General features: G+C 64.6%; 1 protein-coding gene across 1 annotated transcript; it reads left to right on the top strand.

Moving 5' to 3' along the window:
- Positions 1-4,849: 4,849 nt before the first annotated feature.
- On the top strand, positions 4,850-9,915 carry AQP8 (aquaporin 8). Its single transcript, XM_038151657.1, has 5 exons — positions 4,850-5,055; positions 6,860-6,986; positions 7,712-7,926; positions 9,319-9,453; positions 9,776-9,915. The coding sequence occupies exons 1-5, from the start codon at positions 4,850-4,852 to the stop codon at positions 9,816-9,818; spliced, it is 726 nt and encodes a 241-aa protein (XP_038007585.1). The 3' UTR covers positions 9,819-9,915.
- The last annotated feature ends 1,976 nt before the right edge of the window (positions 9,916-11,891 follow it).

Consider the following 11,891-nt stretch of genomic DNA (forward strand, 5'->3'; position numbering starts at 1 on the left):
GCAGTGCTCTGTGCCTGGGAGCTGCCTGCCCCTGCCTGTTCCACCAGGAGCTCCCCTGCCCACGCTCACTCCTGGATCCTTGCTCTGGGTGCTGGCCCTGCCCTGCCCTGTGCCAACCCTGAGCTCGCTCTGCACAGGGGGGTACAAGAAGTTGCCTCCCAGGAAGGTAAATTCTTTAACTGGCAGGGCTTGCCCAGCTTTAGGAGCTGAAGGAAAGGCAGTGGCTGGCTCGGTGCCTGCTATTTCAGCCCCTCTGCAGAGTGACCAGCTCCCCATCCTGAGTTTACACAGTTTTTCAGGTTCTGGGGATGCTGGGGCTCAGGAGAGTGGGGTTATTGAGGATGGAGATGTGGGTGGGCTGGCAGGACAGCCAGGGGCCAGGTCATCGCAGGGAAGATGTGCAGAGATGTGTGGGACCAGGAGCACCCACCCCTTCTGTGGGATCTTGGTGGATTTTAATGCTAAGCACCAGAATTAAGAATGTGAAAAGGCAGGATTGAGGTCTGGACGGCCCCATCCTACTCCCATGGTGATTTTCCCAGCTCAAACACCAGCCTGGGCTGCAGAGCTGACACAAATCTGTCCCTGCTCTCCAGCAGGCAACGCTCGGCCCGCGTTAGGGATCCCTGGAAATTTCCATCTGCTCTGAGGCAGCGACTGGGAGGAAAACTCTTACACAAGGTGGGCTCTGCGAGGGGCAGAGGTCAGCTCACCTGTGCCGCAGCTGCAAATCGCTCTGCGAGCTCTCTCTCAGCCGCGTTGAGTAACCCCGGGCACTCTCCGAGATAAACCAGGGGAGATAAGGCAGCGCAGAGGAGCTGCCCCGGCTCTTTATGGCTCTTTGACAGAGCTGACCCCCACGCTGGACTTGCTGGGGCCTTTCCTCGCAGCACCGCGCCGTGCAGCACCAGAAGGCTTTGGAAGCACTTTTCCACGGATGCCAGCTGGAATTGTGGTGTTTAAAATGCACCAGCGCCGATTCACACAGGGCACTGGAGGCATTTCAAGAGCGTGGAGTGACAGGAGAGAGGGGAATGAATTCAAACTGACAGAGAGGGGGTTTAGATTCGATTTTAGGATGAAAATCTCTCTTCCCTGGGAGGGTGGGGAGGCCCTGGCACAGGTGGGTTTCAGGGTCCCTTCCAGCCCAAGCCAGTCTGGGATTCTGGGACTGAGTGTTGGCAGTACTGAGGGATGTTCTTTAGTGTCTGCCTCCGTGCTTTTTGCAGTTTGGGTGCTTTGGGTTTAGGACCCCAGAATGGTTTGGGTTGGAAGGGTCACTGGAGAGCATCCGACCCTCAAATCCTGTTTTCCCTACAGACCCTCATTTGGGTGCTTGGGTTTGTGTGGGAAAGCCAAGGAAAGGGGGCAGATCTGCACAGTGAAATGAGGAGTGAAACACCGGGGGTGGATAAAATAGGGGTGTTCTGGCTTTCCTGCCCAGGTGGATGGGTGAGGGAAACGTCCCCTGTGATTCCTAAAAACCATTTTTGGAAGCCTTGGCTTGTTGGGTGCCACCACTTCCTGTACTAATTGACACAGTTGCTATTGTCACTTATCTAACAAATCGGTGCAAGCCCAAACAAGGACAAAAATAAGTGTCTGCTGATAGGAACAGATTTATCTGTTCTCATCCCCACGCCTTTTCCCACGGGCAGAGTTTCCATGTCTCTTACTGAGCAAACCTCGGTGCCAAGGACTCCACCTCCTGCTCGGAGCGGGGCTCTGGCCTTGGCATGGTGGTGGCACCTCTGAACACGAGGCAGGTGCTGGTGCTGAGGCTCCCACCCCAGGGAAACCCTTCCCTCTGTGCTGTGCCTCTGTTCTGCCCCGTTTCAGGCCGGTGCTCAGCAGTCGCTGAAGCCTTTGGTGCCTGCACGTGCAGCGTTTCCTCTGCACCAGCAAACACCCCTCTCCCTCAGGGTGGTAAATGTTTAAAAGCCAAGGACAGCGGGTTAATCCTCGGGCTGTGACCTTGCCGTGCTCTGGAGCCACCGCTGTGGTGGGACACAGAGCGTGGGCACGGTGGCACCAGCCTGGCAGCTGCTGCTCCAGGGGCACCCAGCAGCACCCAGCAGCACCCAGCAGCACCCTGGATCAGCACCCTGGATCAGCTCCTGCTCCAGGGGCACCCAGCAGCGCCCAGCAGCACCCAGCAGCACCCTGGATCAGCTCCTGCTCCAGGGGCACCCAGCAGAACCCTGGATCAGCTCCTGCTCCAGCAGCACCCTGGATCAGCACCCTGGATCAGCTCCTGCTCCAGGGGCACCCAGCAGAACCCAGGGGCACCCAGCAGAACCCAGCAGCACCCAGCAGCACCCAGCAGCGCCCTGGATCAGCACCCTGGATCAGCTCCTGCTCCAGGGGCACCCAGAAGCACCCTGGATCAGCTCCTGCTCCAGGGGCACCCAGCAGCGCCCAGCAGCACCCAGCAGTGCCCTGGATCAGCTCCTGCTCCAGCAGCACCCAGCAGCACCCTGGATCAGCTCCTGCTCCAGCAGCACCCAGCAGCACCCTGGATCAGCTCCTGCTCCAGCAGCACCCAGCAGCACCCTGGATCAGCTCCTGCTCCAGGGGCACCCAGCAGCACCCAGCAGCACCCTGGATCAGCCACCCCACTGCCCTTTCCCTGGCCAGGGAGGGGTCCTGGTGCTCCTGGGAGTCACCCATGCTGCTGGTGGCTCTGGGGATCTGGGATATGGGATCTGCACTCTGGGATATGGGGTCTGGGGTCTGGAGTCTGGGATCTGGGATCTGGAGTCTGGGATCTGCAGTCTGGGATCTGGGATCTGGGATCTGCACTCTGGGGTCTGGGGTCTGGGGTCTGGGGTCTGGGACAGCCCAGCTCCTGCACGGTGCCGTGGGAGCTGCTGCGAGGAAGGGCCAGCTGAAATCTGGATGTGTTACATTGACCTCTCATGTTAAGCACCCCAGAAAGAAATGAAATCTGGATTCCTTCTGCCCAAGTTCAAATTCTTCCCAAAGGAGCCCTCGGCTGGTCGTGCTGGCAGCCACGGTGACAGATGGGCTCCTGTTGGAAGCTGGCCCTGGGACACGGTGCCCTGTGAGCTGACAGGATTGCATCAGGTCCCGAGGTCCCACAGGGGGTTCATGGGGACCCCAAAGGCCAGGCAGACCCAGCTGTCACCCTCCACATCCCAGCTGCACCTACAAGCTGATGCCAAGACCTCCTGGCTGTAGGAAGCAAGCTCTTGGGAGGGGAAATGGGTCGGTGGGGGCTCATTTAGAGGTGCCCTCACTGGGATTCTCCTGCCTGACCCTTGTCTGTGCTGTGGCCACAGGGACAGGCCAGTGGAAATTTCCTTCCCATCCCCAGTGCCTTGAGACAACATCATAAACCCCGGTGGCGTTCTTTACCCTGCTGACAGCAGAGAAGAGCTCCTGCACGCCCCAGTCCTCGGCAGCCACGGCAAACAGGGCCGCAGAGGTTGCTCAAGGCTGCAGGGCCCTCCCTGCAGGGCTGGGCTGGTCCCTGCCCGCATCCCGGGCACATTCCTGCTGCTCCCGGAGCTGCCCCGGCACCACCCGGGCCGTGCCCGTCTCTGGGTGGGGGTCACACCGACCCCTCTCAGTCAATCTCGGGATATCTGTCCCAGCTGATCCCTCCAGCCCCAGCTCAAAGCCCTCCCAGCGAGCCCTTGCTGGTCCTGCTGGGAGCTGTGGGCTGTGACAGGCTGGGGGTGCCCCTGCTCCCCCTGCCCTGGCGGAGCACGCTGCTCCAGGCAGCGATCCCGCCGGGATGAGGAGGGTTTAGGCAGGGTTTAATCAGTGCTTGATCAATGCCAGCTTTTGCAGCGGATGCCTTGGCACCCTTGCCCTCACCTTTATTTGAGAGCAGAGCCAGAGGGACACGAACCCCCAGCCTTGGAGCCCCGGGCAGGGTGTGGGCTGAGGTTTACAGGAGTTTTGAATGATGGTCTCCACTCACAGGGTGGGCAGGCCCTGGCACGGGGTGCCCAGAGCAGCCCTGCATCCCTGGCAGTGTCCCATGGATGGGGACAGTGGAAGGTGCCCCTTCCAGGCAGGGGGTGGCAGTGGATGGTCCAGTTTCTCAGAGCTCCCTTCCCACCTGAGCCAGGCTGGGGTTCGGGGTGGCAGCACCAGCTGTTCCCAGGCTGGGATTCGGGGTGGCAGCACCAGCTGTTCCCAGGCTGGGGTTTGGGGTTTGGGGTGGCAGCATCAGCTGTTCCCAGGCTGGGGTTTGGGGGGTTTGGGGTGGCAGCACCAGCTGTTCCCAGGCTGGGGTTTGGGGTGGCAGCACCAGCTGTTCCCAGGCTGGGGTTTGGGGTGGCAGCAGCAGCTGTTCCCAGGCTGGGATTTGGGGTGACAGCACCAGCTGTTCCCAGGCTGGGGTTTGGGGTGGCAGCACCAGCTGTTCCCCAGGTGTTGCCCCTTGGTGGCTCCTGCAGGCACAGAGGCCCCAGGGCTGAGCACAGGTGCCACACTCCAGGTGTGCCAGGCAGGAACCCCATCCCGAACCTGGGCAGAACCCCCTCACAGCCCACCATCAACAGCAACAAAAAACCCAGGGAAAAATCCCCAAGCCTTGAAGCGAGGCTTGGCAGTGATAACGAGCTTTGATATCCCTGGGGGCCGGCCCAAGAGCTTTTATGACCCCTTTTTTTTTCCTTAGCAATGCAAATCCAATCTGTATTTAGAGCCTCCCGTGCGGAGCTGCCTCTCACACAGTCAGGGGCAGCCTCCTGGGCTCGGTCCCTGCTGTGCCCGCAGCCCCCCAAGCCGTGCCCTGGGCTGGCTGCCGTGGTCCGGCCGTGCGTGCCCGGGCAGTGGGAGGCTCTCCTGGCCAGCCGTGCCCGCTGCAGCAGCGATGGACACCGAGGCCAAGGCGCCGGCCCCGCGCTGGTTCGAGCGCCGTGCACAGCCCTGCCTGGCCGAGCTGCTGGGCACTGCCCTCTTCATCCTCATCGGCTGCCTGGCCGTGCTGGAGGACTCGGGGGGCACGGGCCGGCTGCAGCCCGCCCTGGCACACGGGCTGGCCCTGGCCGTCACCGTGGCCGTGCTGGGGGACGTCAGGTAAGGGACCCCGAGCGCAGCTGGGCTGCCCCTGGGCAGGGGAGGTGCCTCCAGCCGCTGCCCTCTGCCCCTTCCCTGCCCGAGCCCTCTGCCCTCGGCACCCCTGCCTGGCCATGGAGCCCCTGGGGGGCAGCGTTGGGGGGTGGTGGCATGGGTGGTGGCATCTTTGGTGGCGTCTTTGGTGGCACTCATAACGCCATGGGTTTGGGGCTCTTCACCTGGCTTTGGGTTGCAGTGTTTCAATTTTTAGCCCCTTCTAATAAAAATGGGCAAGATGAAGGAGGAACGTTCCCCTCCGGGAGCTGGAACTAGGAGATGTTTGAGGGCCCTTCCAGCCCAAAGCATTCCATGATTTTACGATTCTCTCTGAGGCTGAGATGATTCCTTTTGCAAGGATGTCAGAGCAAAACGTTTTGACCCAACTGTGCTCCTCCTCTGGGTGTTTTCAGGTTTAAAAAAAACGGGGTTTCAATTACTCAAAAGCAGCATTTAGACCAACGGGCGCATTGAAAAGCTGCTGTGTGGAGCTGAGGTGTGGATTTATCCCCAAGGAAGGTGCTGGAAGAGGCCCTGGGGAGTTCCACTCCCTGCCCTGGTGCCAGCTGCACGCAGCCCAGGGATGGCACTCCCCAGGCTGTCCCGGGTGGCCTGGCCAGGGGCAGGGCAGGCCCTGGCGTCCAGAGCAATGGGGTGATGATTCACCAGTGCCTGAACAGCCCCGGGTGGGTTTGTGCAGCGGGAATCCTGGCCCACGGTGCTGGGTCCTGCTGCCCCCAAAGCCTGGCATGGTGAAACCAGGGAGCAGCACTGGGGGGGCTTCACGGTGAGGGGCTGCAGGTTCACACCGAATCCTGAAATGGTTTGGAGTGGAGAGGACCTTAAATCCCACCAAATTCCACCCCTGCCATGGCAGGGACACCTCCCAGAGCCCCAGGCTGCTCCCAGCCCTGTCCAGCCCTGGTGTGGCACTGGAGCCCTGCCCAGCCCGGGGTGTGCCAGTGGAGCCCTGTCCAGCCCAGGGTGTGCCAGTGGAGCCCTATCCAGCCTGAGGTGTGCCAGTGGAGCCCTGTCCAGCCCGGGGTGTGGCAGTGGAGCCCTGTCCAGCCCGGCAGCAGCCCCGAGCAGCCCAGCTCCCTGCTCTCCTGGGGGCTCAGTCCCAGCTGAGCGCTCAGATGTGCTTATGGTTCCCAGACTCTCTGACTCATCACCAGCAATTATCAGGCTGATCAGTCATGAAACCTGCTCATTAACCTGTGTCTCATGGTAATCAGGATTAATTAGAGGGTCTCTGTGTCTGACTTGCTTGTGCTTTTTGAGGTGAAGGATTTAGGAGTGGTACCCAGGGCCTGGCCCAGCAGCCCTGCTCCGGTCCCTGCCTGCCTGCCCGGGGCAGCTGTGCCCTGCCAGGCTGTGCCAGCCCCACCGCTGCATTCCTGCAGCTCTGCCAGGCTGTGCCAGCCCCACCGCTGCATTCCTGCAGCTCTGCCGGGCCCCTCTGCCTGCAGCTGCCCCTGGCAGAGCTGCAGCCCTCCCGGGAGCTGCTCTCGGTGACACATCCCCAAATCCTGTCCCTCAAACTGTCCCTGCTGGCGCTGCAGGAGGGGCTGTGTGCCCAGCCTGCTGCTCTGCAGACAAACAGCTGGATGCTGCTCCCCTGCAGCAGGAAGGGCTGGGAACAGCTGGATGCTGCTCCCCTGCAGCAGGAAGGGCTGGGAAAGCCTCTGTGGTTCCAGGCAGTGGGGAGAGCCCGGGAGGGAGCCCCGGGCTGGGCGACACCCCGCTGATGCTCCTCTCTCCTCGGCAGCGGAGGCCACTTCAACCCCGCCGTGTCCCTGGCCGTGTGGCTGCTCGGGGGGCTCCCCACGACCCTGCTCATCCCCTACTGGCTCTGCCAGCTCTGCGGAGGGGTGATCGGAGCTGGCCTGGCAAAGGTAGGGACTCAGGGGTGTCCCCGGGGCACAGGGACTGTCCCTGCCCTGCCACAGCTGGCCTGGCAAAGGTACAGACCTGGGGGTGTCCCTGGAGCACAGGGACTGTCCCTGCCCTGCCACAGCTGGCCTGGCCTCCCCAGCCTGCTGCGGGCTCTGCTCTCCGGAGTCTGCTGTGCCCTCTAAGGGGGTACAGGAGGACTCGGGGTGCCTCTGCAGCACTGCTCTGCTCACCCAGACCTTCCCTGTGCCCATCCAGACCTTTCCCAAGCTCACCCAGACCTGTCCCTGTGCTCACCCAGACCTGTCCCTGTGCTCACCCAGACCTGTCCCAAGCTCACACAGACCTGTCCCTGTGCCCCCCCAGACCTGTCCCAGTGCCCCCCCGACCTGTCCCTGTGCCCACCCAGACCTGTCCCGAGCTCACCCAGGCCTTTCCCCTTGCCCGTTCCCCCAGCACTGTGCCCCAAGGTCCATTTGGGCTCGGTGCTGCCCGTTCTCACCATGTTCTTGGGCCCCCACACCCCCTGGCAGCCGGGGCTCCGTCTCGCCCTGCCCCAGCGGTGCCCTGCGGTGCCCGGAGCCCTCTCAGACGGTTCTGTGCTTGCCAGGCCGCCTTTCCTCCCGCCAGTGCCCACTTTAGCTCCTCTCTAAGGCGCCCGCCGCCCCGGCGGCGAGCCCATCTGCCGGCAGCGGGCACAGATGGGCACCCGCGGCTCTCCCCGCAGGCGGTGGCGCCGAGCGAGCGCTTCGGCAACGCCAGCGGAGCAGCCTTCGACGGCATCGCGGCCGGAGAGCAGGTCCCCAACGTCCTGGTGGCCGAGATCCTCCTGAGCTCCTTCCTGCTCCTGGTGGTGTGCATGGGAGCCGTCAACCGCAGCACCAGCACCCCGCTGGCCCCGCTGTGCGTCGGCCTCAGCGCCAGCGCCGCCATCCTGGCGGGGTGAGCTCGCTGTGCCCCTGTCCCCGCGGCGCCCACCGAGCCACCGGGGCCGCCGGCACCGGGCGGGCTCAGGAGGGAGCCTGGGCTGTGGGGTGGAGCTGGGGCACCCCAAATCCCACCCAGACCGGCTGCACCAGGGACGAGACAGCGCCGGGATGGGGTGGGGCGGGATAGTGGGATGGGATGGGATGGGATGATGGGATAATGGGATCGGATGGGACGGGATGGGATCAGATGGGATGGGATGGGATGGGACGGGATGGGATGGGATTGGATGGGATGGGATTGGATGGGATGGGATTGGATGGGATGGGATGGGGTGGGACGGGATGGGATAATGGGATGGGATAATGGGATGGGATAATGGGATCGGATGGGATAATGGGATGGGATGGGATAATGGGATGGATGGGGTGGAATGGGATGGGATGGGATGGGATGAGATGGGATGAGATGGGATGGGATAATGGGATGGGATGGGATGGGATGGGATGGGATGGGATGGGATGGGATGGGATGGGATAGGATAGGAAGGGATGGGATGAGATGGGATGGCATAATGGCATGGGATAATGGGGTGGGATGGGACAGGACGGGATGGCATAATGGGATGGGATAATGGGATGGGATAATGGGATGGGATGGGACAGGACAGGATGGGATGCGATGGGATGGGATGAGATGGGATGGGATGGGATGCGATGCGATGGGATGGACCTGCCCTCCTGAAGCAAAGACCCCTGCCACAGCAAGGACCCTTCCCTGGCCGGGGAGGCCATCAAATGAGCCCAGCGGGTGCTCTGTTGGTTTGGGAGAGCTGATGGGGGGGCAGGAGCAGCCCAGGCTCAGCCTGGAGCAGGAGCAGCCTCAGCTCATCCCCGCACGTGGCGCCGCAGCCGGCACAGCCCCCCGAGCCCCGCCACGGGTGATAAGCCCCGGGCCTGCCCGGGCTGTGTTTGCCCTGGGAAGCCCTGAGCAAACAGGGGGGGGTCGTGTCCCTGTGTCCCCTCGCTGCTGGCAGCGCTGCCAGGCTGCGGTGCCGCCACGACAGGGTAACGAGCACACGCAATTAGCCATGGTAATGGACTGCTGGGTTGAGGCAGCGCCCACCCACTCTGGCGGGACCCCGGGCCGTGTTTACACAAACCCCCCGGCAAATATTTACCCCTAAAGCTGTGATTGCTGCCGCCCCGCTCCCGTGTGTGGCGTGCAGCCTTCCTGAGCAGAGCCTGCCTGCCCTGGCCCCAGCCCAGCGCCCACCAGAGCCCCGGGAAGGGGTCCCGGGAGGGGGATGCTGCTGTCCACCCCACTCATTGCCAGTCCCAGCCCTGAGGGGAGGGCGCTGTCCCCGTGTCCCACTGGGATAACGCAGCCCCCATGTTCCCCTTGCAGGGGCGGCGTGTCCGGAGCCTGCATGAACCCAGCCCGAGCCTTCGGGCCGGCTCTGGTGGCAAACTGCTGGGACTACCACTGGGTCTACTGGGCAGGGCCCATGGTGGCCGCGCTCCTCGTCGGGGGGCTGGTGAGGTACGTGCCACCTGCAGTGGCACTGGCACCCTGCGGGCTGACCCTCCCTTTGCCCCGATGCTGCTGCCTCCTCCATCGGGCAGGATGCTTTTCCAGAGGGGTGTCCAAGTGCTGGGGACTCCTTTCCCTTTTCCTTCCCAAGAGGACAGGGTGACAGCAAAGGCCCAGCCCGTGTCCACGCGTGTCTTTGCTTCCCCCGTGTCTTGTGTGGTGAATCAGCCTCGGGCTGCTGCTGAGCTGGTGCTGTCCCCACGTCCTTGTTGTACCCTTGCCATGGCAGAGGTGCTGACCCCGGGTTTCTGTCTCTTTTTCCTCCCCAAAGGCTCCTGTTGGGTGACCAGGCCACCCGCCTGCTCCTGAAGTGACAGCGGGCACAGAGCCCCATCCTGGGCAGCAGCTGCAGCCCAGCCCAGCCCAGCCAGTGTGGAACCTCCTGCCCCTGCTCCTCGCCCTCCATCCTGCCCCTCCTGCTCCTCGCCCTCCATCCTGCCCCTCCTGCCCCTGCTCCTTGCCCTCCATCCTGCCCCTCCTGCCCCTGCTCCTCTCCCTCCATCCTGCCCCTCCTTCCCCTGCTCCTTGCCCTTCCCTTGCCCCTCCTGCCCCAGCTCCTCACCCTCCATCCTGCCCCTCCTGCTCCTCTCCCTCCATCCTGCCCCTCCTGCCCCTGCTCCTCACCCTCCACCTGCCCCTCCTGCCCCTGCTCCTTGCCCTCCCCCTGCCCCCCTCAGCGTCTCCCTGGCGCCCGTGGGGCAGCCCCGGTTCCTGTGCTGCTGAGGGAGGAAGGAAACCTGGCCCTGCCAGCCCTGCCCTGGCATCCTCGGACAGCCCCGGGGTCCGCGGTGCCCCAGGCTGCTCTGGCACTGGCCCTGTGCCGTGTGTGACCCCCAGAGCTGTGCCCGGGCACCCACAGAGCCTGGAGCGCTGTGCCCGCTGCGTGGGCACCGCTGCCCCACTCACCCTGGCCGGGATGGTGCCGGTCCTGCCCCGGAGGGTGACAGGAAGGGGTTTTGGGGACAGCCCTGTCTCTGGCCCCTGGGGCACCAGGAGGACAGGGGGTGAGGCACTCAGCGAGCTGCCAGGGTGGGCCAGCCCTGCCCTGCCCTGCCCTGCCAGGGGAGCAGCGCTGCGGGCCGGGGGCAGCTCGGCAGAGGGGCAGAGGCAGCGGAAGGGGAGGATGGAGCTGTGTGGGCAGGGGGAGAGGAGCCAGCTCTGCGTCAGCCGGGCATGCCTCCCCTCCGGCAGCGCTGCCCTGACTCATCCTGCGGCCTCCAGCCTCCCCTGGGGGGGTTCCTGGGGACCGCGCCCCGCCCGGGGGCTGCCCTGGCGCACGGCTGTCACCGCCAGGGGACACGGCTGTCACCCCAGACACGCCCCTCGCGTTCCCTGGGTTAGGTCACTCCGGGTTTTGGGAAATGATGATTTGGGGAGTGCCTGCAGCTTTCCCAGCCCCCAGCGTGGCTCGGAGGTGCCCTGGGCAGGGGCCGTGCTGGGAGAGCTGTGCCCGGACACCGCGATGCCCACCCTGCCCAGCCCGGGGCACCGGGCAGGACTGGGGCACCGGGCAGGAGCGGGGCACCGGGCAGGACTGGGGCACCGGGCAGGAGCGGGGCACCGGGCAGGACTGGGACAGGGCCGGGCACGAACGGGACACCGGGCAGGATCGGGGCACCGGGCAGGACCGGGACAGGGCCGGGCTGCCCCGAGCGGGCTCCGAGCACCTTCCCCGGGCAGGGGCCGGGCTGGGCTCGGGCTGCTCCCCCTCCGGCAGCAGCGGGGCTGGGCAGCCCCCGGGTAGGGCAGCCGCCTCGTCCCGCTCTCGCGTGTGGCTGTCGCTGTGCCGGGGCACTTCCCAGCTGTCCCCGTGGGGCTGGCAGGGCGCTGCCAATGTCACCTCTCTATTTTCAGCTCGTTTTCTGCTTTGCCGCGCCGGGAGGTGACCCGCACAGGGCACGGGCACGCACGGAGATGGTTTTAGAGATGCGGCAGTGAGGGAAGGCCGGGAACGGAGCATCCCCGGCTCGGGGCTGGGCAGCTCCCGGGGCCGGCAGGAGCCGAGAGCCCCGCAGGCTCCGGGGGCTCCGGGAGCCCGGCAGCTGCTGGTTCGGGGAGGAAAATGGTGCAAGCCCCAGAAGGAGACAAACAGCGCGAAGATGTCAGCGGGACGGTTGTCATGGCAACGCCACAAAAATGCCGAGCCCAGCACGGAGCAGAATCGCTGCTTCCTCCCCGAAGGGAGCCCGCGGGGAGCGGGGGCTGGGGGGACCCCAGCGTGTCCCTGCCCCTGTTCGGGGCACAGCGCTCGGTGGGAGCGGGGCCGGGCCCCCGGGAGTGACGGGCTCCCACCTGGCCCTTTCGAGAGGATGCTCGGGCCCGCAGGAAACGCGCTTGGCTGCGGCTGCCTCTGCACCGGGCAGCCTCTGCACCGCGGGGACTGCCGG

The sequence above is a fragment of the Motacilla alba genome, chromosome 14 (assembly GCF_015832195.1).
Source record: "Motacilla alba alba isolate MOTALB_02 chromosome 14, Motacilla_alba_V1.0_pri, whole genome shotgun sequence".
NCBI lineage: Eukaryota > Metazoa > Chordata > Aves > Passeriformes > Motacillidae > Motacilla > Motacilla alba.

Coding starts and splice junctions, on each gene's coding strand:
- AQP8 (XM_038151657.1), top strand. CDS start 4,850: ATGGACACCGAGGCCAAGGCGCCGGCCCCGCGCTGGTTCGAGCGCCGT. Junction 6,987..7,711: donor TCGGAGCTGGCCTGGCAAAG/GTAGGGACTCAG, acceptor CTCTCCCCGCAG/GCGGTGGCGCCGAGCGAGCG. Junction 9,454..9,775: donor CTCGTCGGGGGGCTGGTGAG/GTACGTGCCACC, acceptor TCCTCCCCAAAG/GCTCCTGTTGGGTGACCAGG.